Source organism: Eptesicus fuscus, chromosome 16, assembly GCF_027574615.1.
Source record: "Eptesicus fuscus isolate TK198812 chromosome 16, DD_ASM_mEF_20220401, whole genome shotgun sequence".
Taxonomy (NCBI): domain Eukaryota; kingdom Metazoa; phylum Chordata; class Mammalia; order Chiroptera; family Vespertilionidae; genus Eptesicus; species Eptesicus fuscus.
The window spans coordinates 46,325,125-46,351,807 of NC_072488.1; the positions used below are offsets into that span (position 1 = coordinate 46,325,125).

At 37.0% G+C, this 26,683-nt stretch overlaps 1 protein-coding gene across 6 annotated transcripts in view; it reads right to left on the bottom strand.

Annotated features, from left to right (window-relative positions):
• Nucleotides 1-988: 988 nt before the first annotated feature.
• The window catches only part of GCFC2 (GC-rich sequence DNA-binding factor 2), a 35,650-nt gene continuing 9,955 nt past the window's right edge, over nt 989-26,683 (bottom strand). The window contains exons 6-17 of one of the 6 annotated variants that reach the window (XM_028154318.2): nt 20,396-20,582; nt 18,801-18,924; nt 17,727-17,808; nt 17,080-17,192; nt 16,134-16,333; nt 14,332-14,482; nt 13,546-13,667; nt 12,474-12,550; nt 10,907-10,973; nt 9,010-9,156; nt 3,642-3,766; nt 989-2,561 (exon numbers count right to left, since the gene is read on the bottom strand). In XM_028154318.2, the coding sequence (XP_028010119.2) occupies nt 2,444-2,561; nt 3,642-3,766; nt 9,010-9,156; nt 10,907-10,973; nt 12,474-12,550; nt 13,546-13,667; nt 14,332-14,482; nt 16,134-16,333; nt 17,080-17,192; nt 17,727-17,808; nt 18,801-18,924; nt 20,396-20,582 (1,513 nt within the window). In that variant the 3' untranslated portion in view covers nt 989-2,443. Of the gene's footprint in view, nt 2,562-3,641; nt 3,767-9,009; nt 9,157-10,906; nt 10,974-12,473; nt 12,551-13,545; nt 13,668-14,331; nt 14,483-16,133; nt 16,334-17,079; nt 17,193-17,685; nt 17,809-18,800; nt 18,925-20,395; nt 20,583-26,683 lie in introns of those variants that run through there. The other 5 variants (XM_054728032.1, XM_054728033.1, XM_054728034.1 and 2 more) reach the window with 5 other exon arrangements.

Here is a 26,683-nt window from a genome sequence, read left to right on the forward strand (position 1 = left end):
TCCATCTTTGCTTGCATTTGTTATGTCCTTTGGAGGATGACCATTCACGTGCATAAGGTGATATTGTGGTTTTGATTTGCATTTTCTGGATGATTAGTGAGGTTCAACACATTTTCATATACTTGTTGTCCATTCCTATATCTTATTTGGAATCTATTCATGTCCTTTGCCCATTTTTAAATTGGATTGTTTGTTATTTTGCTATTGAGTTATAGTTCTTTCTATATTTTGTGGCCTAAAATATCGTCTGTCTTAGAGAATGGTCCTGTGTATTCTGCTGTTGTTGGACGGAATGTTTTGTATATGTCTATTAGCTCCATATGGTCTCTAATGTTCAAACCCACTCTCATCATTCTTTGTCTGAATGACTCATCAGTTGTTGAGAGTTGGGTACTAAATTCTCAACTTTTATTATATTGCTGTTTATTTCTTTTAGCTGTTTTAAATGTTAGTTGCTTTGAGTGCATAAATATTTACAATTCTATCTTCTTGATGGATGGACCCCTTTATCATTACAGAATGACCTTTGTCTCTATAATTTTTAAAGTTTATTTAGTCTGATATAAGTATAGCTACTCCTTTTTTGTGTGACCATTTGCTTGAAGTATCTTTTTCTGTCCATTTAGACTCAGCATATGTCTTTTTTTTTTTTAAATCCTCACCTGAGGATATGTTTTTATTGATTTTGAGATAGAGAGATTGTGAGACAGAAATATCAATCGGTTGCCTTCTGTACATGCTCCGACTGGGGACTGAACCTGCACCCTAGGTATGTGCCTATACCAGGAACTGTACCCACAACCTTTTGGTGTACAGGACGATGCTCCAACCAACTGAGCCACTCAGCCAGGGCAATGTATGTCTTTTTAAATTTTATTTTTATAAAAATTTATTTCCATTTTATGAAAAGCAAGAGAACTTTCTCTGCCCAAGCTAAAAATGTAAGAACACATCCAACACATCTTTAAGAAAAATGCAAAGTCAGAGGGAAGTTCCCAAATGTGTATTACTTACAGAGTAAAAAATTTTACAAATTTCATATGCAGTAAAGCAATAAATACTGTCATTTACGTAAACAACAAAGACACACACACACACACACACACACACTCACTCTCTCTCGTAAAAAGAGAAAAGGTCTGAAAGAGTAACACTGAAATGAAAACAGCAATTACCTCTGGGAACAATAATTGTGTGGGAATGCTAAATGCTTTTCAGCAATGGTTTGAATCTTTTAGATGAGACTCTATTCTTGTATAATCTGTGTAACTAAAATAAACTTAAAAAAGACATTAATCCATTAAAATATATGCAGCTTCGAAGTTAGGGGTGATAGTGTCAGAGGCCAAATGCTGAAATCCTACAAAAAAATCCATTTTTTCCTGATTATCTTTTGGGCAGCTATGCAAAATATGTATTTAGGGTTGCCACTGAGTTATTTTACATATAGATTTAAGAAATATTATTAGTAATCTTTCACTTTGAAAAAGATTCTCAATTCTATCCCTTGCCTCAGATTTTCTTAATTATACAAATATTTTATCCAGAAAATGAATTACATGTTCTGATACTTAAAATACCTATTTCTTATCTAAATTGGCTTTTTATGATAAAAATTATAATAAAAGAGTAGTAACTACCCAACAAGTAATGCCTTATTATACCAAAAATATACACAAAATTAAATGAAAAATGGCAACTGACACAGGACATTCAAAACATTATCTTTAAATATATGAAGCTCTCACAAATCCATAGGAAAATGACGAATGAACATGTCAAAAAGAATTATAAATGGCCAAAGAACAAGTATTCACTCTCTAATAGCCCAAACACATAATTCAAACAAGATATTTTCACCGATTAAATTTGCAGAGTTAAAAAATGATTGCTGGGGGATTCATGGCCTCTCTTGCACTTGTGTTGGTACATACACGTATATATTTCTGAAGGACAATTTGATAATCATAGTTATCAAAGCCTTAAAAAGCCGTAATCAGTTAATACTTAAATAATTCATTCCAATTAAGATTTCCATTTAAACTGATTTGTACATAAGCTTTTGATTTACACTTTTAATCAAATATTAAAATGAAGAGAACTAAAAGGCATTTTTGTGGATCAGGACAGAAGACTCACTAAAGTCAAAGCAGCTACAAGCAAGGTCTTGCCAACTCCTCTCTTAAATTGGAAAAGCTGCCACAAGAATCAAAGGGAAATACATATGTTAAACTCTTAACTGCCCATGTGCTTTAATTTCCACAGAATCAGGAGGGCAGCCTTTCCTGAAACAGAGGGAATGAAGGGATGAAACCAGTGTTTTGTTTTCAAATCCTCGCCTCCATTACTAGGAATAAAGAAGCACCAGCTTTTTTCGCCCCCAGCAAAGGAGCAGAGTGTGACTGCACTAAAATCTCCTTTAGTACTTTCCTATAAAGTTGACTCAAACTTGGTTAATTACTGGTTTAAGATGGTCTAGGTGATACTCTTCTATGAAAGATTCTGCTTGATTTAAAGCTCTTATTTTCACCAGAATAAGAATTATTTCTTTGACTTCATCCCTGAAAAACAAACAAACAAAAAGCATTTCCTCCTTAAAAATGCAATGTAGGAGAACACAGTGAATCATCAGTTGTTTATCTGAAACAAAAACTTTACCTTAAGCCAATATCTAAAATAGCATTATATATTCAGATGCTACTTTCTCCACATACTTATAAATTCATACTATTTTGTGTATTATTCTGGAAGAACGTGAATGTGAATGACTGTCAAATGCAGAAAGGCACAGAGTCATCAGAAATCTGAGTTGTGGTGTGCTGCTACCAGCTTGTATGGGCTATTATGGTGGGAGCCTCAGGGGGAGTATTTACCCCACAGGCATCACCTAATGCCACAGATCTGGGCTTTCTAGTTTTGGAGAGGTGGTTCATCAGAACACTACTGTTCTTAAGCCCCAGACATCCAATGCTAGGAATGAGATATGCAAAACAGAGACCTGGCTACTGTTGGGTAAACACCAGGCTGCAAACTGCAGACCTGTACTTAAAAAGTGTTCAGACTTTAAAAATGCCCAGGAAAATTTAAAACATATTAAAAACATGCTTAATAAGAAACTTTTGATTTTTTTTTTTTCAAATTTACATTTTTAATTCTAAATTCCCCTGTGCTATAGTTTTCTGGAAGTGCTTATTTTGGAAGAGATTTACATTTAAAAATATGAACTATATAGATGCATGAGGTGTGAGTATAAAATAGTTATTCCAAAGGTTGCACATAAAAAATATCTAGTAGCCCTAACTGGTTTGGCTCAGTGAATAGAGCGTCGGCCTGCAGACTGAAAGGTCCCAGGTTCGATTCCAGTCAGGGGCATGTACCTTGGTTGCGGGCACATCCCCAGTAGGAGGTATGCAGGAGGCAGCTAATCAATGTTTCTCTCTCATTGATGTTTCTAACTATCTCTCTCCCTTCCTCTCTGTAAAAAAGAAAATCAATAAAATATATATATTTTAAAAAATCTAGTAATTCTACAGCAATAGTCTCAACAGGTTTGTAAAAGTATAAAATCTTTCTAAAAATTGCTGAGAATATAATAGAATCCTTGAGTTATGCTTATGGAGGTACAATTAAATATGCATTACCTGAATTCACTTCTAGATAGTTTCTGTGCAGACTGCAATAAAAACTGGATGAAGTTTTCCAGCTGGGAAATAGATGTTCTCATGGCAGAATTTTCAAACCATTTTTCTGGTAAATATGCTGTTATCTGATAAAATAAATGGTTGGTTTTAATAATGACAGTTATCATCTAAGGACTTCAGCTAACATGATGCCAGTTAATCTTCATAATGATCATGCAGGTAAATTTTGAGAATTTTTCCTTTCTTTGTCAAGGGGTTATACACATTTTAAGCAATCATACTTTAATACTAAGAGGTTAAAATAGACTACTCTTGACGAATACTTTCTAGTGGTACTTGTAATACTTTCTATACTCTGTATTCCTGAGCCATTAAATCTGTACAAAACACTATTTACAACTAAACACCAGAAATGCCTACACAAAACATTTTTAGTTTACACAGCTATAAAACACATTTGGTATTATTTCACTAAGATATTGGGTGATCTAGTGATAGGGGTGAAGGGCACACAATAAGAATAGGACCACAGTCGTTTAATGATTATTCACCTTACTAACTATAGGGAAGAGGTTTTCCTACAGAACCTGGGAAATTGGAGGCCGTGCTACAAGAAGAAAACAGGGCTGTGAAAGGATGAGACATCTGGGCCCGGATGGGTCCATTACTCGAAAAGAAAATACATTTTGAGAATGGATAAAGGACAGGAGACACTTTCATTTGGTTGCTATGCTTGGACCCTGACCCCCTCTGGGAATTGCCTTAGGAAGGCTGGCCATTCTAAGGTCCCAGGAACAGGTGGATCAGTTTTTAACATCACAGAAAATTAACTACCTTGTTATCGGACTTCAAGATCCTGGACCACAGACTCTGAAGCCATCCCTCCACCCTGCCTCTTTGCACGCAGCCTTTCTTCATATATATATAAAACCCTAATATGCAAATAGACCGAACAGCAGAACAACCGTTCGCTATGACGTGGGCTGACCACCGGGGGGTGCGTGCGGAACATGGTGGGCATTGGCCGCAGTGGGATGGTGGAACAGGTGAGCGGGGGTACCAGACCAAGGTGGGGTGCCGGTCGCTGTCATTAGGGCGAGCCTCTGGTGGTTACTGAAAATTCTTTGCTCCCATGCACCACAGTCCTGCTGCTGGCGCTTGCATCTGCTGTCAGCGCCAGCCCCACTCGCACCCGCTGCTGGCGCATGGCACGGGTCCCACTCGCCCCTCAGGGCTTCTCCATCTCCCCCTGCTCCTGAGGGGCGATCGGGGCTGGCAGCCGCCTCGCACACCCGCTGCCAGCACTGACCCTGCTCACACCTGCAGCCAGTGTTGGAGCTGCTGCTCGCACCTGCTGCTGGTGTCCAGCACCGGCCTGATCGCTCAACACTGTCATCAGGTGCGAGCGGCAGCTGTCAGCCCCGATTGCCCCTGATGGCTTCTCCACCTCCCCCTGCTCCTGAGGGGCAATTGGGGCAGCAGCCGCCGCTCACACCCACTGACAGCACCAGCCCTGCTCACACCCGCTGCTGGTGCCAGCCCCACTGGCTCCGTGCCGTCAGCGGGTGTGAGTGGGGCCGGCACTGTCAGCGCATGGGAGAGGTGGCGGTGGTAGCGGGGCTGCCAGCAGACAGGACTGGGGGCCATGGCAGGAGGGGCTAGGCAAGGGTGTGGAGGATAAGCTGAGACCCGCCCCTGTGCCCACTGCAGCCTCGCGGTCCACAGTTCCCTTCAAGGTGCATGAATTCGTGCACGGGGCCCCTAGTCCCTATATAATCAGCCAGCTAGTAGGAGGTGTTAGTGCAGATTTTTGTGGATGACCTGTAGCTCTCCCATTCTGCCAGCATCCTATGTAACAAAAAGCTAATATGCAAATTGTCCCCAACTGGGAGTTCGACCAGTTCAACCTGGAGTTCGATCAGGGGGTGGGGCCGGCCAGCCAACTTCCCATTGCCCCTCCCCCCTGCCAGCCAGGCCCCATCGCCCGACTGGGGCAGGCTGGCCTGACTCCACTGGTGCACGAATTCATGCACCAGGCCTCTAGTTACTGAATAAAAGCTCATACATGATTCAAACCTGTCCCTCTTAATTGGCTTAAGTAGTGATAAGCAGCCTGGACCCATTTGTTGTCTGGTTTCATTAGCGTATGATCTACATAAACAAATTAAGAGTTAAGGAATCAAGTAGGTAATTCTAAGATACACAGGAAAAAAAAAGTATGGTTTTGATTTTCTTCTAATTTAATACATTGCTTTAAATCTCTATGGAAGCATAAAAAGTCCATGTAAGTGCATTCAATTTTTCTTTTGGAAAAAAAGGTAAAAGTAATATGACTTGGGGAAAAGTTTTGGTAAAAACAAAAATGTTAACAAAATAAAAACTTCACAGCAGAGGAAGAATAAAAAGGAAAGAAAAGGGGAGAAAGGAAAAACCTGAGGTCATACTATTCAAAGAAATTCTTAGACAATCAAATAGGTTATGGTCCAGTTGATAACATCAAGATCACTACTTATATAAAGTCAAAGGGAGAAGGGACATGCACCCTATATTATTAAATGTTATATGAAGTACTTTCTAAAATAAATCTGATTGGTTACCACTGAAAACACAGGTGAGAAAAAAGATGTATCCAACTCCTTAATCACTTTTTGCAATTACCCATAAAAAATGCAGATGCTTTGCTTAGCCTAAAGGCAGAAAGCCCTATAAGTTTTGTTATGCTAACTGCATCTCTTTTTTAAAGTTCTGAAACCAGACTTTACTGGTTTGTATTATTTGCATCAGGCTTTCCCTTTGTTTTGTATTACAGGTCTCAATAAGAGTCTCATGGAATCATGTAGCTTTTTCATAAATGATCCAAGGAAATAAAACCACAAGATCTTGGCTTGGTTTTCTAGCCACAAGCTGTGGAGGGAACGTCATATGTCTTCTCTACTGCATGGCACACTCCTGTGGTCAAAGGAGACTATATGGAACCTGACACACACCGCATGGATGATGATTTAAATTTTTGGTAGATAATGTAGTTTAAAACTACATGAAAAAGAAACCATAGCCAGAAAAATTATGGTTGGCTAGGATCTACAACCTAATGTTTATATATATATATATTTAAAATGTAAAGCTTAAAGTAATTTTTCTCATATTCTTAAAAGTTCTTCAACAATGTGATTTTTATCTTATGGACAGACAATAATGATTTTGGACATTTAGGTTGTTTTTAATTAACTTCTGTTAAAAATAATGGTATACTAATATTCCCTTATACTTCAAATCTGTATGTACACCTCTGATTTTTAACTTAGCAATGTTACTTCTAGGAATTTATCCTAAGTCAAAGGGTATGAACTTTATAGGTTTTGTATCAATCATGCCAAAACAGTTTCCAGAGTTGTATCCCTCCTTCCACAGCGCAGAGATTGTTCTCCAGAACTGCCGTGCCACACGTCAGGTGGATCTGGAATGGTAAGGGGCTGTTGCCTCCCAGTGCTTATGATAGCACTGGGAATGAAAATAACAGCAATAAGTTTGCCAACATAACAGGTAAAATAATATCCTCATTGTACTATTTGCATTTCTCTATTAGTAATCTTTCCGACATGTTTAGAGGTTATTTTGCATATTAGTTTTTTGTGAATTGCCTGTTGAATGTCTTTTGGCCATTTTTAATGGGAATGTTTGAATTGTTTACTGATTTGTAAAGAGCTTTTTTGTATGTGGATATTAATCCCTGTTATATACAGGGGTGGGCAAAAGTAGATTTACAGTTGTAAATAAAAAAGTTTATTCTTATTTTATAATTTATTAATTACTGTATTATTAGTTACTAGAGGCCCAGTGTATGGATTTGTGCACCAGTGGGGTCCCTCGGCCTGGCCTGTGGGGATTGGGCCGAAACCAGCAGTCCCGACATCCCCCAAGGGGTCCCTGATTGCAAGAGGGTGCAAGCCAGGCCGAAGGACCCCACTAGTACATGAATCTGTGCACCAGGCCAGTTTCGGCCTGATCCCCACAGGCCAGGCCGAGGGATCCCACCAGTGCACGAATCCTGCACCGGGCCTCTAGTATGCATGTAATATCTTTGGTTAATCTCTTCTCACCCTCTCCCTCCCCCTCCCCATCCCCTCTGAGATTCATCAGTCTATTCCATGTTTTCATGCCTGTGCATTGAGCATCTGCCCCCTGGTGGTCAGTGTGCATCATAGCTACCAGTCGAACGGTCGCTTAGGCTTTTATATATATAGACTAGAGGCCCAATGCAAGAAATTCATGCAAGGGTAGGCCTTCGCAGTCCCCTTACCCCCCACACACACACCTGCCTTGGCCTGGCACTGCCCATGTGCACTGCCAGCCACACACCCCCAGTTTCCTGGTTCCGCAGAACCCCCCAATCGATCGCCCTGCAGAGGGTGGCCTGGTCCTCCCTTTTTGGGGCAATTGCGGAGCCTCCCCCTCAGCGATCACCCTCGGCCAGTGGCCTGGGCCTCCCTCCGTGGGGCGATCGATTGCAGAGCACCCCCATCTATCGCCCACAGAAGGTGGCCTGGGCCTTTCTCTTTGGGGCGATCAATCGTACCCCACAGAAGGAGGCCACGCCCACCCACCACAGTCCGCCAGTCGGTGGCCTGGGCCTCACTCTGCAGGGTGATCATGGGGCGATGGCTGGGCCCCTGACCAATTGCATCACACCCGCCTTGGCTGGTCTGGCACCAGTGGGTGTCATAGTGTGGTCGTCCCACTGTTCAGCCATTCGGTTGATTTGCGTATTATGCTTTTATTATTATAGATTATTAAGCTACTTCTGCCCACCCCTGACAACTTTTATTTCTGTTTTTCAATTTACTTTCATTTTAACTTTTTATTGTAGAAAATTTCAAACATAAACAACAGGAGAACGAATAAGTATAATGGGCTCAATGAACCCATCTTCCAGTTTTAACAGTGATGAAAAATCTTGATACCTTTTTGGTTAATATTTTTTGAGCCACTGAAGTTTTATGTCTTTATCAAATCTATCACTTTTTTCCCTAATTTCTTCTGCTTTTATGCTCAGAAAGGACTCCCTTATCATCAAGTCATTTATCTTTTTAGTATAATACTTTATTTCATTTTTAACACTTAATTTTTTATTTCACTTGAAATTTATGTAGGTATTTAGTGGGAAGTAAGGATCTAACATTCTTTTTGTAAACAATTAACCAGTATGCTCATTTTTAAATACTGAGGAGTCTCTCTGGGTTTCTAGTCTGTTAGATAGACTTGTTTATTATGTGAACATCACAATTTTAATTATTTTGCAACAAGACAGATTTTAAAAATTGAATTAAAAAATGATGATAAAATTAGAATCATATCATATGTAACTCACCTGGTTGCACTTTTTAATGATATCTGGCCCAGGCACGGCATTAAGAAGAGCTATGATAAGGTAACGATTTAGTAGCTTCCCCAGTCCTAGCTCTTTCAAGGTGTCATCTGGGAGGAGTCCAGTCCAAAAAAGAATATTGCGGAAGAGCTAAAATAAAATAACATGTCAAGTGACTATGTACCTTTTCTCCAAAGGAAAACTAGAATAGTCTCCAACAAACATAATAAGTTGGTCAAACTTTTAATCTTTCACTACAAATAGTTAATTGGAACTGTCAATTTTAGAATCAATAAAAAATGTCTAAATAAATACCTGATACATATACATTCCAACCTCGACATATGTGCTCATCCTATTTTCATTTTTTAGGACAACCACCCAAAATCCATCTCAAATAAATGTGCTGGGAGCCTTTACAAATCAACAACCTTCCTCCTCAATCCATACTCTCCCAGAGTCTGGAGCCACTATATGTAAGACCGCAGGACCCCAGGATTCATAAAGGACTGCCTTTAAGCCAGTGCCACTGCTACCAATGTAGACCTTGAGAAATCAATCAAAACCGAGAGCCTCATTGCGTGTATATATAAGATAAATAATAACCTGTAAATTTGGAGATAAGTTGGATAAAATACTCAAAAGAAATTCTAATACAATTAATATGGGTTGCCTTTCCCTCCTCTAAATCCAGATCTATGAATTTTAGTGCTTTCCACTTTCTTTCCAATACTGTATTTATTACTCTAAGTGCTAAACTACATGAAATTGTACTAATATACAATGCTTTTTTATACATTGTCCTTGTGATATTGCTCCCTCTTCCTGGAAAGCCCTTTTCCTGACTCAACCACATGACAAACATGAATTCACTCTACTGAATCTATTCTTGCTGGGGTCACCTATGATCTCCTAATAGTCAACTCTGATAAACATTTTCAGGCTTTCTCCTAATTCTTTTCACTGGCATTTAACACTGTCTTAATTCTCGATAACCCCTTGCTTAGTTTCCCTGATCCCAGAACTCTTTTGTGACCATTCTAAGTTTCATAGTTCATTCTAAGGCTTCTTTGAAGACTCTACTTTCTCTGCCCACCTGTTATGTCAGTGTTTTTGAAGGTCTGCCCTGGGCCTTCTTTTCATGCTTCATCCAATCTCCTCAGAGATTGGATTCATGACTATGGCTCCAAATACCACATGTGGTTGGCCTGCAAATCTCTAGCTCAGATTTGTCCCTTATAATTCAGACTCACATATCCAATAGCCTCTTAGACCTCTATCAGGAATCTTCAGTTTACTATGTCTAAAACAGATCTTATCTTCCCTCCCAAACCTGTTCTTCCTGTATCCCCTCCAATGGCCCCAAAGAATGTCATAAATTACGAGGCTGCTAAAGTCAGAACCTTGGCTAGCACTATACATCCTTCACATGTTATTAATTAGTCATCAAGTCCTTTCAGTGATTCAGCCTACATATCTTTTGAACCCATCTTCTCTTTACCATCCCTATTGCCACTGATTAATCTTTTAGTCCAGGGGTTAGCCAACTATGGTTTGTGGGTTAAATCCAACTTACCGTCTGTTTTTGTAGAGTTGGTGAACTAAGAATGGTTATTATATTTTGACGTGATTGAAAAAAGTAGAAGAAAATTTTGTGCCATGTGAAAATTATATATTTAAATTTCAGTGTCCATAAGTGAAGTTTTATTGAAATATAGCCATGCTCATTTTACACTACTGTTAACTGTTTTTACACTACAGCAGCAAAGCTGAATAGTTCAACAGGGACTATGTGGCCAAGAATAGTCTGGTCCTTCACAGAGTTTATTGATATAGTAATGGAATACATAGTAAACTGGAGATAAAAGAAAATTCTTTATTTTTGCAGTTCTCTGCTTACCTTTAGAGCTGACCAGAATTGTCTTTCTTGGAACTTTGAATGTGGTGATGTTTTGTTTTCTACAGCACTAATGTGAAATGAAAGACAAAGGAGAAAATACAAACAATTGTTAATCTTTCAGAACCAGAGTTTAAAAAACTGAGTGTTTTGTATTTTTTTAACCAAGCAAACTAAGCTTTAATGGAATATAAATGGAGGTGTTCTGATAATATAAAAATTACAAATGCATGCACACTTTGACCTAAGAAACCTATTTTTGAGGATGGCTTCTGTAGATATACTTACACATGTACAGAATATCTGTAACATTATTCACAACACTGTTGGTAATAGTTTGCCACTTATATGCCCATCAGTTATAGTACATCTATATGATAGCATATTTAATGCAGCTTAAAAAAAGAAGTGAGGAAACTAATAATGATATATATGATGACAAACTACTTATATGAAGATTTCAAAGATGTACTAAGTCCAAAAAACAATGTACAATTGTTTACAATATACTTTCTTTGCTCTAGAAAGGGGGAGGAAATAAGATTACAATATATAAGTATTTAATTCTAACTGCAAAAAGGAACTGGAAAGGTAAAAAAAAATTACTGATTATTATTATTGCATGCATTCATGTACACAATGGAGAAAGGTCAAAAATTGGGTGGATGGAGGTCAGGAGTGGGATGGAGTAAGACTCTTCATTTTAAATATAAATAACATTTAACTCTTCAATCCTGTGAGTACTTGCTGGGTAGCTTAGATCATGATCCATAACTATAACTGATGTCTTCTTTGCAAATGTATGAACATGTATCAAATACGACTTCTTTCATAATTTAAGTAAATACAGAATTCACAGATACAGTTTCTGGCCCCTCAGTGATGTTCCAGGCCTTCTGCTGTGCTTTCTCTGTGCCAGGCATTGTTCGGCACACTCTTCATCTTCACACTGTCCTTTAAGGTGGGCATTAATTTAATGTCCCATTTTACATTCGAGGACAGAGAAAGGCCCAAGGTCATTATCTAGTAACTAGAGGCCCGATGCATGAAATTCGTGAAAGAGTAGGCCTTCCTTCCCCCCACTGCCGGCACCGACTTCCCTCTAGTACCCGGACCTGGGCTGGCTTCCTTCCTGCCACCCGCAGGCACCGGGGACCCGGGCTGGCTTCCGTCCTGCCGCCCACAGGCACCCGGGACGTGGGCTTCCCTCCAGCCCTGGCTTGTCCGGAAGGACGTCTGGAATGACATCCGGAAAGATGTCCGGTCTAATTAGCATATTACCCTTTTATTATTATAGAAAGTTGGTGAATCTGGGCTCTTAATTACTCTGCTATGCCACCTATCATGTTCTTAAGAATAACATTAAAAACAAACAAACCACCCTATCTCCAAGTATCAAGCATTGTACATGGTATATAGAAGGTAACTGAGAAATATTGAAATCTCAATTTGCATCTAAATAGGTATATATATACACTTTGAAAATACTTAGTATAGTTTCTTTTGTATTACATTCTTAAATCTGTATTACATGGTTATTTTATACAATCTAGACATTAATAGCTCTTACCTCTTTGGATACAGAGGAATATAAACATCATCTTCTATTGCTTTCTTCATTCTTGAAACAATGGATATAAGTAAGTCCTATTATTTGAAAATTTAAAAGCATCAGTGATAGTCAGGGGTTGAAATATATTTACCAAAAGAAGTAATTTATTTTGTACACACACAGAATTAGGTGTTAAAATATCAATTAGGTACAAGAGAACTTAGTTCATCTATGTTATTGCATGTCACTGTAGTTGGTACATTTTCACTGCTGTATAGTGTTCTGTTGCATGAATGCTACTGATAAGACATTTAGATGGTTTCCAGTTTGGGGCTATTATGAATAATGTTGCTATGCAAGTTTCTGCCCATGTATATAGGAAGTAGTAGTGGTATCCCATTTATAGTCCCACTGGCTGTGTATGAGAAAACCTGTTTACTTACACCCTCATCAGAATGCGGTTGTTGTTTCTTTATTTTTATTTTTAAATATATTTTATTGATTTTTTACAAAGAAGAAGGGTGAGGGATAGAGAGTTAGAAACATCGATGAGAGAGAAACATCAATCAGCTGTCTCCTGCATACTCCCTACTGGGTATGTGCCCGCAACCAAGGTAAATACATGCCCTTGACCAGAATCGAACCTGGGACACTTGAGTCCGCAGGCCGACGCTCTATCCACTGAGCCAAACTGGTTAGGGCCGGTTGTTTTTTTAAATCCTCACCTGAGGATATTTTTTCCCTTGATTTTCAGACAGAGTGGAAGGGAGGATGAAGGAGGGGGGAAGAGAGATACACATACATAAATTGATTGCCTCCTAAATGCTCCCCAACCTGGGCGGAGGATTGAACCTGCAACTCAGGTATGTGCCCTGGACTAGGAATCAAACCCACAACCCTTTGGTGTGCAGGCTGATGCTTTAACCACTGAACTACAGTGGCCAGAGCCCTAGTTTCTATAAATCAGAACTAAGTATATTTTTTCCCAAATAGTTTTCTGATAATTACTTCTTGTGCTTCTTCTGTAAACAAAGATTTATAATAAATTATATTGATTTATAAATAAATTTCTAACTCTAGAAATTATTACCTGTTTGCCTTTACTAACTTCATTCTCACAAGTGGAAAGTTCTTCAAGAATCATCCTGCAGTGAACTATTAAACTTGTTGTCTGTGAGGTTGACAAAGGATCCCATATGAATTCTACAAAGTCTGAAACAAAAATTTCAGTGGTGCACAATTATTTACTCAATTGCTTTGCTTGTTACATGTAAACAACCGAAGCGTTTTAGCAAAGATTACTGCCTCTTGTGGTTTAAAATCTACACCAATCATTACCATTACATATTTGCATACATCCTCAATTTCCTTGTCCTTTTGGGCTTTGCTGAATTTGTCTGGCTAAACCACCCCTTGTTAAATCCACCTTGTCATTGAGTCTGTTCTTGTAATCATGCAACTAAAAGGTGGCTGGGAAAAACTACACTTTAAATTCACCACCGTGAAACTGAAGTGAACCCTGAACTACACTGGCCAGGGCAGTACTGAGGAGAAACATAAGGGGACAAGTTAAGGAAGAGAAAAAAATACATGTAGTAGGGATAGAAGTGTGCCACTAATAAATGACCTAGGAGTTATAAAAGCAATACTAATGTCACAAATGCTAAAGGCCAAAGATTATCAACAGTTTGATAGCAAATCAATTGCACCAAGAAGCATTTTTTAACCAGCTTAAATTATGACACCTGTTGATTTTTACTGCTTATTACATTTTCTTGTATTAAAAAACTTCTGAGAAAAAAATTGTAACTGTAACAGAAAATAATGATCTTATACTTTGCCCCAAAACAATTTAATTAAGATTACAAAACAGTACCTGTAAGTCGTGGAATAATTGTTTTGTTGATGACAGCAGATAAGATTTTCTTATCAGAACTATCTTCCTTCTTTGAATCTTCCATACTATTATCTATAAATTTTTCTATAGATGTGAACCATGGCATCTGTTTTAAACCTATGGAATCAAACTTATAAATAAAATTATCAGTTATAAATGAATTCTTAAGCATTAGCTTATTTTTAAGTGACTAACTTTTTCAGTAACTAATGGATCTTTCTAAAGATCAAAAGCAAATAATTCCATAATTTAACTCCATATATACAGTACTAGTACACCAAGGCTAGGCAGGATGACATGAGTAAGACAGGATGTCTATGCAATATGCATGCGTTTCATACATTTTTATGACAAATCCCAAAATGCACACTGTGCATTAAAAGCTGACCATACTGCAAGTACTGTCAGGAGCAAAATACACATTTTTAAGATAACTCAATTAAGTGCTATTCTTATTTATTTATACAAATTTATTTACCTCATGCAAAATTCATATCTGGCTCCCTAAAGTCTCTTAAGCACAAATATGTATTTTGCCTGTGATTTAGCTTACTAGGCAAATAGCAAATGGCCAGTTATTTGTTGAATGAATGAATGAATGAACAGATCTCTGCTGGGCCTAACAGAGTACTCCATTCAGCTTGAGTGGTTAACAACTAGGCTGCTGTCCCATCAACTACCTACCATTTTCTTAGAGATAAGCTTGGTTTCTATACTATACCTAACACAGAGCCAATAGACATGCATGACTAGGGCAGAGAAAGATAAAAGAACATGACGCCATCCTTCTCTTTGTTAAATCTTCACCTTCAGCTCCCCTCTCTTCCTATAATTTCATTATCTCATTTCTGTTTCCTTATTAGGCATATCGAGACAGATGTCCTGTTATTATTTCATTCTCTACAAAGTGAAACTTCCTTCAAAAACTGTTCCCTCTCTGAAAAGTCCCCATTTCTATTAATGAAACTACCATTGTTCTAACAACCCAGAATCCAAACGTCGGGGTTATCTTTGGATGTGAGGTGTTAGGTTTATTCTTAGCATTTTACTGATTCTTGCTTCATAACACCTCTTGTAATCAACTTTTTTCTCTTTTTGTTACTACCACCCTACGTAAGGAATTCATCACCTTGGACTTGGGCTACAGCAAATCCTTCCAATATATACCCCCACCTTTTATCTTCCTTCCCTCTAAGTTAGCCTACTGCTAAGATTTCCCAAATCATTACTTTCACCATGTCACTCCTCCCATTATTTACCAAAGAAAGTTCATACATATTAATTTAGGACCTGAACACTGTGCAGTGTCTACCTCTTGAACTCTATTTCTCCCTATGCACCTTTACGAAATACATTCTCCTGTTTCCCCTCGATTTAAGTCCTATATACCTTTCAAATCCCCATTAAAATCCCTCCTCCTCAATGCACTAGCTTCACTAACCAACTATTCCCAAGAAGTCATCTCCAACTTCAGAATTCCTGGTACATGTCGATTTTCCAAGACTAAAATTCTTACGGCCTAAAACTACCTTTATTTTTTGAGTGACCTTAAACTTATCAAAGCAGCAGCTTTAAAAAAAAAAAAGTGTTTCCTTTACTGGTGTTTAGTGTTACTCAGCTTCAAAAATAAAGTGCAAACCAAGAATAGATATAGATTATTACTCCAAATCACCAACTATCAACTCCAACTCTAAAGGTGAGGTATTTTATAGCTAACTTGATAACAAGGGAATTTAAGTAACTAATGTGATCAGGATTTTTCATATGTTAAGCTTAAATACCTTAAGAGGATTCCAATTAATCAACTGAACTCGTATTAGGGGGTTTAAAAGCTTTGGTATGCATAAACCAATGAAAGCTTCATAATAAGAATCAGGAAACTTTTCTCGCCATTGTTGAAATTTTAACAAAATATTCTGGATATTACAAAAATCATCATGCACATCTTCAAAGATCTTCTTATGATCCTGTAAAATGTCACCTGTGAACAAAATGAGTTTTTATTATGCATTTTAACCGAGCTTCCTATAAGCAGTCATATATAACTACTAAATCAACTGAGTTGAAACTTTCCTTTGATATTGACATATAAACTAGTTTTCATTAAAAAGTTACTTTAGTAATAGTAATATCAATACTAACAAAATCTACCATTTATTGAGCCCCTGCTATATGATAAAACATTACAAATACATGATTTCATTTCATCATAACTATCTTTCCTAAAAGTTAGGTGTTACTAGCCTACCTATTACAGACAATAAACAAGTAAGAAAACACCATCAGAGTTAGGGAAGTCAAGGAATCTGTACAAGATCACACTGAATGGAGGCCCTCTTCAAAGCCATCTCATTGACTGCAAAGCCCACAACTCTTTCAACTATACATATTTTACCTTCTCATAAAGGTAAAATGGCTTTACTATATTCAATTATTTTAAATTACAAGTGTTAATATAGAAAGTACGTGGTGAGCAATGAAACCCATAATGTTCATGGTTCCTTTATAACAGGAAATGAGGAAGGCTGAGGGAAAATAACTATAAAGATGCAGTAATACTCACATTGCTCCTCCGTTTTATCCCAGTTTTTCAAAGGTAGGAAAAGTCTCCAAGAACACTTCTTTTCCCTAAAATTTCCTATTTTATACAGCTTATGTATTTAAGGACAATCAATACAAAGCAATTCCCACTTCGAATAAAGATACATTAGAAACTTGGTGGCTGACCTTGACTTTTTTGGAAGTCAGCCGTGTCTGCTGAAGATAGTTCATCATCACTAGATGTCCCTTCCTGATGATCACAATTCCCAGAAAGTGCCCTTGCTTGTCTTCTTTGTGCCCTGTATTTTTCAATAAACCCCAAATCAATGAAAAATAGCCCCTGCTGAAAGTAAATGCTTTAAAACAGAAGGTAGAAGTCATAATTCATTTAAAATGCCCAGAAATACATTATATTGGCACACAATTTTATGTTAATATTTTTGACATTTAAGCGCCATTATTTTGAATTGGCTGTTCTCCCTCTTTTTTCTTATGATATTCCCATTTAGGATATTCCCATAGGCTATCCAGACTTTGAAAAATGGGTAACAATATAATTAGGACTGGCTTCTACTAAGCAGCAATTTCCAGCCTGATAAATGCCATTTTATTTATTCCTTTTGACTGATCCAAATACACCAGTGTGTCTTTAAACCCTGGGATTGAGGGTTTAAATTATATTTAATTAAGATTGCTAAGCTATTTTGGTTTTACATCATTCTCACAAATTAATTTGTTAGGTTATGGTTAATTATACCATGTAGTTAAGTATATTTAAGTAGTGAAAAATACTTGCTCAATGATGCTTTTAAGTCTTCACTTTATATAGCTACCTTCGAGATTCAATTTCTTCTAAAATCCATTGAGTTTTTTCATCTATAACCAAGCTTCCATTTGTTGATGTCTCAGCTTTGCCTATTTTCAAAAGAAATAAAGTGAAACACTTTGAAAACAAAAGTTATATCTTGGTCGTGTGTGTGTGTGTGTCTATAAACATATGTTATATGTTTAAATTCTATATTACATCATGCAATGAAAGTGCAACGTTAATTCCCTATCACAATATTAATAGGCATTGAGTTTGGGAGCTTAAAAAAATATATATTGAGGACAGTAACAAAATTCCTCTAATTTCTTTGTCTCAGATCCTGTTTTAGTAGTTTTCACCAGTTTTTTTGTCCCTGTAGCTAAATGCTAGATACATTTGCATTACCAATATGTTATTCATATTATTTCCTATTTTGGCATGTACCATAATGCCTGACCAACTCAATGTCCTGTTTGAAAGTCATTTTGCTTTTGCTATTATCACCTACTTGATAATCTCATTACTTTCACTATCCCTTGAGCACCTTAATCAAAGAAACACATATTAGAAAATACAAAACCAGTGTGAGAACTAAAAGCACCCCAATCTTAAATAATGAGATTTTATGGATGATACTATACTGAAATCAACCAGAATTTCTTTAACCTCCATAACCAATCTGTGGAAGGGCCATGGAAATTTTATAAAGTTAGATTTCTGATCAAGTCTATGAATTTATGCCAACTCATATCAAAATAGTCATTAAATGGCCATATACATATTTTGTCTCAATACTAAGTAACTGGAAGTTGTATTTTTTAGTTTTAAGACTTAACCCTTTGCACTCGCTTGCTTTTTTCTCAATTCCTTTATTCTAATGCTAACCGTGTTGAGTCACACTCAATATCTGAGTGCAAAAGGTTAAGACCTTTTAAAATCCTAGCTCTAAATGTTTTGGGATTTTTAGAAGGGAGTCGGTTAAAGATTCATGGAAAAATACGTAAAAACATTATTTTTTAAATACAGGAATATTTTTATTCTCTAGCTAATAATTTAGCATAATAAATAATGAATTATATTGAAGATGTAAAACACTAACGTGATAACTGTTGTAAATACGTTGATTCCTGTTTTAATTCATCTTGCCTGCGTTTCATAAAGGTCATGGCTTGTTTTAAAAGGAGTGCATGCATGGATGATTCTATTTCTTGGATGTTGATAATCTGCAATACATATATAAGTAACATTTTGTGGATCATCAATAATAAAATGTAATCATTTATGTATTAGCATGTATATATGCTCAATTCTCATATAAACATTTGCATACTATCACCTCTAGTTTTAAAAAAAATGCTGTGAGGAACAGATCTAGCTGCTAATACTTTCAATATTAATAAAACCAGAAAATCAACTTACAGTACTACACAGCTATAAATGTCATAAATAATAAAACCAAATGGGCTGAAGTCAGGAACATAGGTAAGAGTGGACAGATAAGAATTTTATTTGTTTGAACTAGAAGAGGAGAAAACCATGGGTTGTTGGGTGTAGCCAATTTTACAGGCTGAGGGAGCAGTCTGTGTGTGTGTGGTGGTGGGGGGAACTTGAGAAAACTGGTAAAATGATAAAAAGTGGAGAATGGAAGAGACTAGACAGGTAAAAAGGCTGTGAGGCAGAAATGAGTGATTAATTGAAACTGGCATTCTTGTATTTCTGAGGTAATTTCCTCCACTCCAATGATGTTTCATAGATAGATGCTGCTATGGACACATCAATGTGTAGACTAGTAAGACTTTAACAGTGTGATTTTTTAAGGATGAGTGAAGAAAACTACATTGTAATAAATACTTCAGAAAGTAACTACCAAGTGATATTAAAAGGTGGTCAACTTAAAATAATAGTAAATAAAAAATAATGCAGAAAGTAGAGTGTACTGTATTTCTAAAATGGTTAAAAAAAGGGAACAAGATCTTACTATATGGACTTAGAATGTATATAAAAAAGCCAGAAACTATAAAGGAAGAAAAAAAAATATGATTCATAAATCTGATTAACACAAAATTCTCAAAAAATGTGATTGTTGGAAAACCATCGCAAAAACAAAACCAGAAGACAAAACAAACTAGAAAGTTTATATACATCAAGTATGAAAAAGGATTAAAAATTTAAAGCACTAAAAAGCTGCAGAAAAAACACCAAGAAAAAAAAGGGGGGGGGGAAATCTCCAATTGAACCAAAAAGATAAGCGGGCAAGGGGAAAAATAATTCAAAAGGAGAAAAGCTACATGTGTATGTGTTAGTAAAACAACACATGTCTGAGATAAAAATAAATATATGAAAACAATAACCTTTTTTAATGTAGTTAACTAAAAATAAAACATACAATTTTTCTAGAGAATAGTTTAGCAATGTTTCATAAGCCTTAGGAATATCTAGACCCTTTGACTTAATTCACTTTTTAGGAATTTTTCTAAAACAGATGAAAGTTTAACACATACATTTATATACAAAACTTTATACTATCCTAGCTATCCAATATTAAGCAAATGCTTAATATCACAGCATATAAAAATGTATAAGGAAAAATACTAGAGTTAAGTATTTGTTGTGGAATTTAGGCTTTTTGTAAATCATATGATAAGAGAATTTCTCTATAAAAAATAAATGATATAAATATCTATAGTCATGTACCTTTTCATTAAGACAGTCAATTAAATTGTCCACATAAATTTTCATGCTTTTATAGAATTTAAAATTTAGAGCTTGATTTGATGAATTTTCTAGGTTCTGGATGGCATTCTTTGAGCTCTTGACATCTTCTACATATTTTTCATATTCCCTCTGGTGTGAGCGGTGAGTATCCTGTAGTAATGTTAATCTATAGAAATAAAATAAAGACAAATAAAAACTGACTTATTTTTCAAACTTTCATTTCTACTATAGTAAGTAGCAGTCTGATGAGAGTTTTTTCAAAGCTACCTTACAGAGACCACCAAGGAAACTGACAATCTCATAAACCTGGGCTTATGAGACTTGCTGAGCAGAGGAGAGCATACAAAGAAAGTGGTCTTGAAGGGAAAGGTGGGAAAGGACACTTAGGTTTTTAGGTGCTCAAGCTAATAACAGGGTCGTTTCAGTACTTTCCTTTTGCATAAAATCCTGAGTTATATGCAATACTACATGAAATAGTTGTAATTCTAGTTCTTTTCTTCCAACTAAAAGAGTATTAAAAAAAGAATAAATGATAGTTGTTATAAAAATAATCTTGAATTAAGGCAACCTCATCATTTAATATCACTACTGAAAAGCAATGATGTAGAATTAAGGTTGGAGAATTTTTTTCTATGAAGTCCACATAGTAAATATTTTGAGCTTTGGAGGCTAGATGGTTGTGTTGCAACTATGTATTCAATTCTGTGTTGTAGTATGAAAGCACCCAGACACATAAATGCACAAGCATAAATTCCAATAAAACTTTTATTTACAAAAACAGCCATGTATCTAGAATACAGATAACATAATATTTAAAAACTGGTACAACTGAAGATTTCCATATATTTATTTCACTATAAAATGCTATAAAATGTTTTCTACATCAAACCATTTAACTGAACAACTATGACCAAGACATTATGGCTGCAATATGGTAAAGGTATGAAGTTACTTTAAAGCTGATTTATACAAAAGATACAAGGGAGAAAAATTTTAACCTCTTCCTAGGGTATCAGAAAAAATTCTCAGGTATTAAAAAAAAGGAAAAATTTTAAAAACACAGTACTTACAAAAAAAAAAAATACAGTACTTGCTTTGGCAGGAGAAATAAAATCTCTCCTTTTATCAAATCTTATAATAACTAGACTTTTACTATCAGACTTATTCTTTTATACATCTAAAGATGAACACTACATCCTGAGTAGTAAAACAGAAAACATTTAAAATGAAACTATCATTTGCCTTAATTTTAGCAAAACTGCCATTAAGATTAATACTATTTAAAGGAGCAGTAGAATAAAGCTGTGTTTTGAAAGGTAATCTCTATCAAGAGCCATAAAAATATGCATAACTTCCCAGCCAGTATGGGTCAGTGGTTGAGCATCGATCTATGCACCAAGAAGTCGCTGGTTTGATTCTGGGGCAGGGCACATGCCCGGGTTGTGGGCTTGATTCCAGTGTGGGGCATGTAGAAGGCAGCCGATCCATGTTTCTCTTTCATCGATGTTTATCTCTCTCTCTCTCTCCCTTCCTCCCTCTCTAAACATCAAGAAAAAAATGTTTTAAAAAAATATGTATAACTTTTGCCAAGGTCAACTTTCCCTGGATATTTATTTTAAGAAGTAATAGATGAAATGATCTACAGAAACAAAATGTTCACTATCTGTAGCATTATCTACAATCAAGAAAATTTAGAAAAATGTCCAAAAGAGAAATACTTACATAAATTATATGTCAACTATATGGATGAACAAATATTACTATTATGCTTATTTTTTACTAGAGGCCTGGTGCACAAAATTTGGAGCAGGCCTAAGCCGGCAGTCAGACATCCTTAGCACTGCTGCGGAAGCGGGAAAGGCTCCTGTCACTGCCGCTGCACTCGCCAGTGGTCAGTGCACGTCATAGTGACCAGTTGTTCTGCCTTCAGGCCAAAACCGGCTCTCCAACATCCCCAGAGGGGTCCCAGATTACAAGAGGTTGCAGGCCAGGCTGAGGGACCCCACCAGTGCACAATCAGGGCCGGGGAGGGATGTGGGAGGTTGGCCAGCCAGGGAGGGACTGCAGGAGGGCTCCAGGGTGTGTCCGGCCAGTTTCACTCAGTCCCGATTGGCCAGACCCCAGCAGCAAGCTAACATACCAGTTGGAGCGTCTGCCCCCCTGGTGGACAGTGCATGTCGTAGTGAGTGGTTGAGCAACCTTAGCATATCATTAGCATAATGCACTTTGAATGGCCGACTGAATGACCGGACACTTAGCATATTAGGCTTTTATTATATAGGATTGTAGTCAAGAATTTTTAGCAAAATTTATAATCTTAACCATTTTATGTTCAATATTATAGTATTAATACATGCACATTGTGAAACTGATTTCTAGAACTTTCTCATCTAGCTAAATTGAAACTGTATGCCTACTGATCAACAATGTAACTGTAATTGCTGCATTTCTAGCTCTTTCCCCTTCTTCCCCATTCCCCTGGCAACCACCATTCTACTTTTTGTTTCTAGAGTTTGTCAACTTTATATACTTCATGTAAGTAGAATCATGTAGTATTTATTTATCTGTGACTGGCTTATTTCACTTAGTTCTCAAGGTTCATCAATTTGTAGCATGACAGGATTTCCATTGTTTTTTAGGTTGATAATACTCCACATTTTCTTTATCTATTCAACTGTCAATAAATACTTGGTTGCTTCCATTTATGTTATTACAATTAAAGTCTGTAATGAACATGGATGTGCAAATATCTCTTCAATTATTTTCAATTCTTTTGTCTATGTATCCAAAAGTGAGACTGGTGGATCATGTAATTCTATTTTTGGTAGATAATGTAGTTTAAAACTACATGATATAGAAACCATAGCCAAAAAATTATGGTTGGCAAGGGTCTGCAATTAGGTTTAACCAATTCACTGAAGTATAAAGTTGGGTTGCTGATTTGAGATATCCCTTCTTTAATGTAAGCAAATAGTTGGATCTTGTTTTTTTTTATTTTTTAACTAGAGGCCCGATGCACAAAATTCAAGCAAGGGGCTCGGCCCTCGCAGCCACGGTGGCTTGCCTTGACCCTTGCAGCCCCAGCTTTGTCTGGAAAGTCGTCTGGCAGGAGGTCCGGAAGGTCATTTGGCTGTCTGATCTAATTAGCATATTATGCTTTTATTATTATAGATTCATTCAGCCACTGGAAGTGTTTTGATTGTAGAGTTTAGTCCATTTATATATAAAATGATTACTGAAATTTCAGGAAGGAGTTACTATTGCCATTTTGTAAACCATTTTATATCCATTTTGTCTCTTTTTCTGTCTTTCTAACTTGCTTTCTTTGGGGGGGAGGGCGGTAATGATATGCTCTGGAGTCTTTTCTCATTTTCTTTTGTGCCTCTTTTATAGATATTTCCTTTGTATTTACCACAGGGATTACAAAAACATTTTATGTATGTATGTATGTATGTATGTATGTATGTATGTATGTAGTTATGTATGTATTTATTTTTTAAATATTCCCCTGAGGATATTTTTCCATTGATTTTTAGGGAGTAGAAGAGAAAGGGAAAGACTAGACAGAAATCTCGATGTGAAAAAAACACACCCATTGGTTGCCTCCTGCATGAGCCCCAACCAGGGCCTGGGCAGGGGAGGAGCCTGCAATTGAGGTATGTGGCCTTGACCAGAATCAAACCTGGGACCCTTCAATCTACAGCTGACACTCTATCCACTGAGTCAAACTGGCTAGGCTACAAAACATTTTAAAGTTGTAGTAATATATTAATTTGGTAATAATCACATACAAAACTACTCCTTTATATCTTCCCCTCCACTTATTATTATTAATGTCCTACATTACACTTTACAATTTTATATTCATTAACACAGTTATAGTTTTTTTTTATATTTTAATTTCTATATCTGAATTAAAAGCAATTTTCACACCACCCTTACAGTATTACAGAATTCTGTTTGTCTATATATTTAACTTTACTAGAGAACTTTATATTTGTGTATGCTTTGTGCTGTCTAGTGTCCTTTCATTACAATCTGAAGGACTTTTAGCAATTTTTCTAAGGCAGATCTAGTGGTGATGAACTTCCTCAGCTTTGATTTATTCGAGAAGGGCTTTATTTCTTCATAATATGTGAAGAAGTTTGGCTGGATGTAGTATTCTCCGTTGGCAGTTTCTTTCTTTAAGAACTTTGAATATATCATCCTACTCCCTTTTCACCTGTTTTTGTTGAGAAATCTATGGGGCTCTCTTGTTCATGATAAGGTGCTTTTGAAGCTTTCAAAATTCTGTTTGCCTTTAGAAAATTTAATTATAATGTGTCTCAGTGTAAGCCATTTTGGCTTCATCTCATCGGAGTCCTTTAAAGTTATTGAAATTCACTTCCTTCCGCAGATGGTTAAAAGTTTCTGGCCATTATATATTCACACCAGAGGCCAGGTGCACGAAAATTCATGCACTTGGGGGTGTCTCTCAGCCTTGTCTGCACCCTCACAGTCTGGGACCCCTCGGGGGATGTCCACCTGCTGGCTGAAGCCTGCTCCCCGGGGGATCGGGCCTAAGCTGGCAGTCAGACATCCCTCTGGCAGCCCGGGAGCCCTCAGGGGATGTCCGACTAATGGCTTAGGCCCAATACCTGTGGGAAGGACATCCTTAGCACTGCCGTGGAGGCGGGAGAGGCTCCCGCCACCTCCGCCGCTGCATTGACCAGCCATGAGCCTGCTTCTGGCTGAGCAGCGCTCCCCCTGTGGTCAGTGTGCATCATAACGACTGGTCATTCCTGGTTGTTCTGCCATTAGGGTCAATCTGCATATTACCCTTTTATTATATAGGATAAACTCTCTGCCTGATTATGCCTCTCTACTTCTTCTTGGACTCCCATAATGTATATATTGTTCTGCTTGATGGTGTCCTATCAATCCCTTAAACTTTCTTCACTTTTCTTCATTCTTTTACCTTTTTGTTTCTGACTTGATAATTTCAAATGATCAGTCTTACTAGTCACTGCTTCTTTCTTCTGCTTGATCAAACCCATTGATCCTCTCCAGCAAGCTTTTCAATTCAATTACTGTATTCATCTCCAGAATCTTTGTTGGTTTTTTTTTTTTTTATAGTTTCTCTGTTGATGTTCTAACTTTGCTCATGTATTGTTATCCTGAGTTCATTTAGTTATGTTCTCTTGTAGCACACTGAGTTTCTTTAAGAGGATTAGTATAAATTCTTAGGTAATTCACGATCTCTGTTTCTTTAGGATTGGTTCTGAAGATTTACTTTGTTTCTTTGATTGAACAATGTCTCCCTGTTTTGTCATGTGTTTGGTTATTTTTGTGTATTGAAAATGCTTTGTACTGGAGAGGAACTTCACCAAGTAGCCTGGCTAGAGATTCTTTAGGGAGAGGGTGTTTTCTCAAACTTTTTATGGGGGATGCATCTTCTCTTAGCTTCTACATGAAATTTCCCAAACACAGAGGTTTGTGGGTTTCTTTTTCAGGAGTTTGTAGTCTCTTGTTCCCTCTGGCTGGCTCTGCAATAAGCCACTAAACTCTCTTTTATCCTCTGTGGCCCCAGGCATCCAAGGTATGACAGTTCCCCATTAGTGTTCCAAGATAGACAAGGCAGAAATTAGTACTTTGGGCAGTCTCCCTAAAAGCAAGAATGTTGGATGTATGTTCCACTCTTCTTTTTCCCTTCCAATGGAGAAGCCATGAGTTCAGTTTTTTCTCTCTAATCACAAGCAGTGATAGCTTATGGGTGGGGCTGATGCAGTTGAAATGAAATGGCTTTTTTTACTCACTACAATGTGACTATTCTTGGCTTTGAGCCTGCCTGGGGTACTGTGACTTCCTAACTGCTTTCTGTAGTTCTCATAAGGCTTTTATAACACATATTATTGTTAAGTTGGTATCTCTGTGAAGGAATGACATCTAGAGTTTTGTATTCTGGCATCTTGCTGTCATCACTCCCAATATAATACTTAAAAAATTAAGGGCTATATAACAATGCAGATAAATGCTTATAACAACACTAAGAAAAAATACATAGAATTTCCCCAGCCTGGGCCCTGGTCAGGGCACGTGCAGGAGGCCACCAATCGATGTGTTTCTCTCACATCGGTATTTCTCTCCCACTCTCTCTAAAAATCAATGGAAAAATATCCTTGGATGAGGATTAAAAAAACAAACAAACAAAAAAACCCCAGCAGAATTTGATATTTATTGAATTTAGCCATGTAATACATACCTCTTATAAAGATCAAAAAGACATAT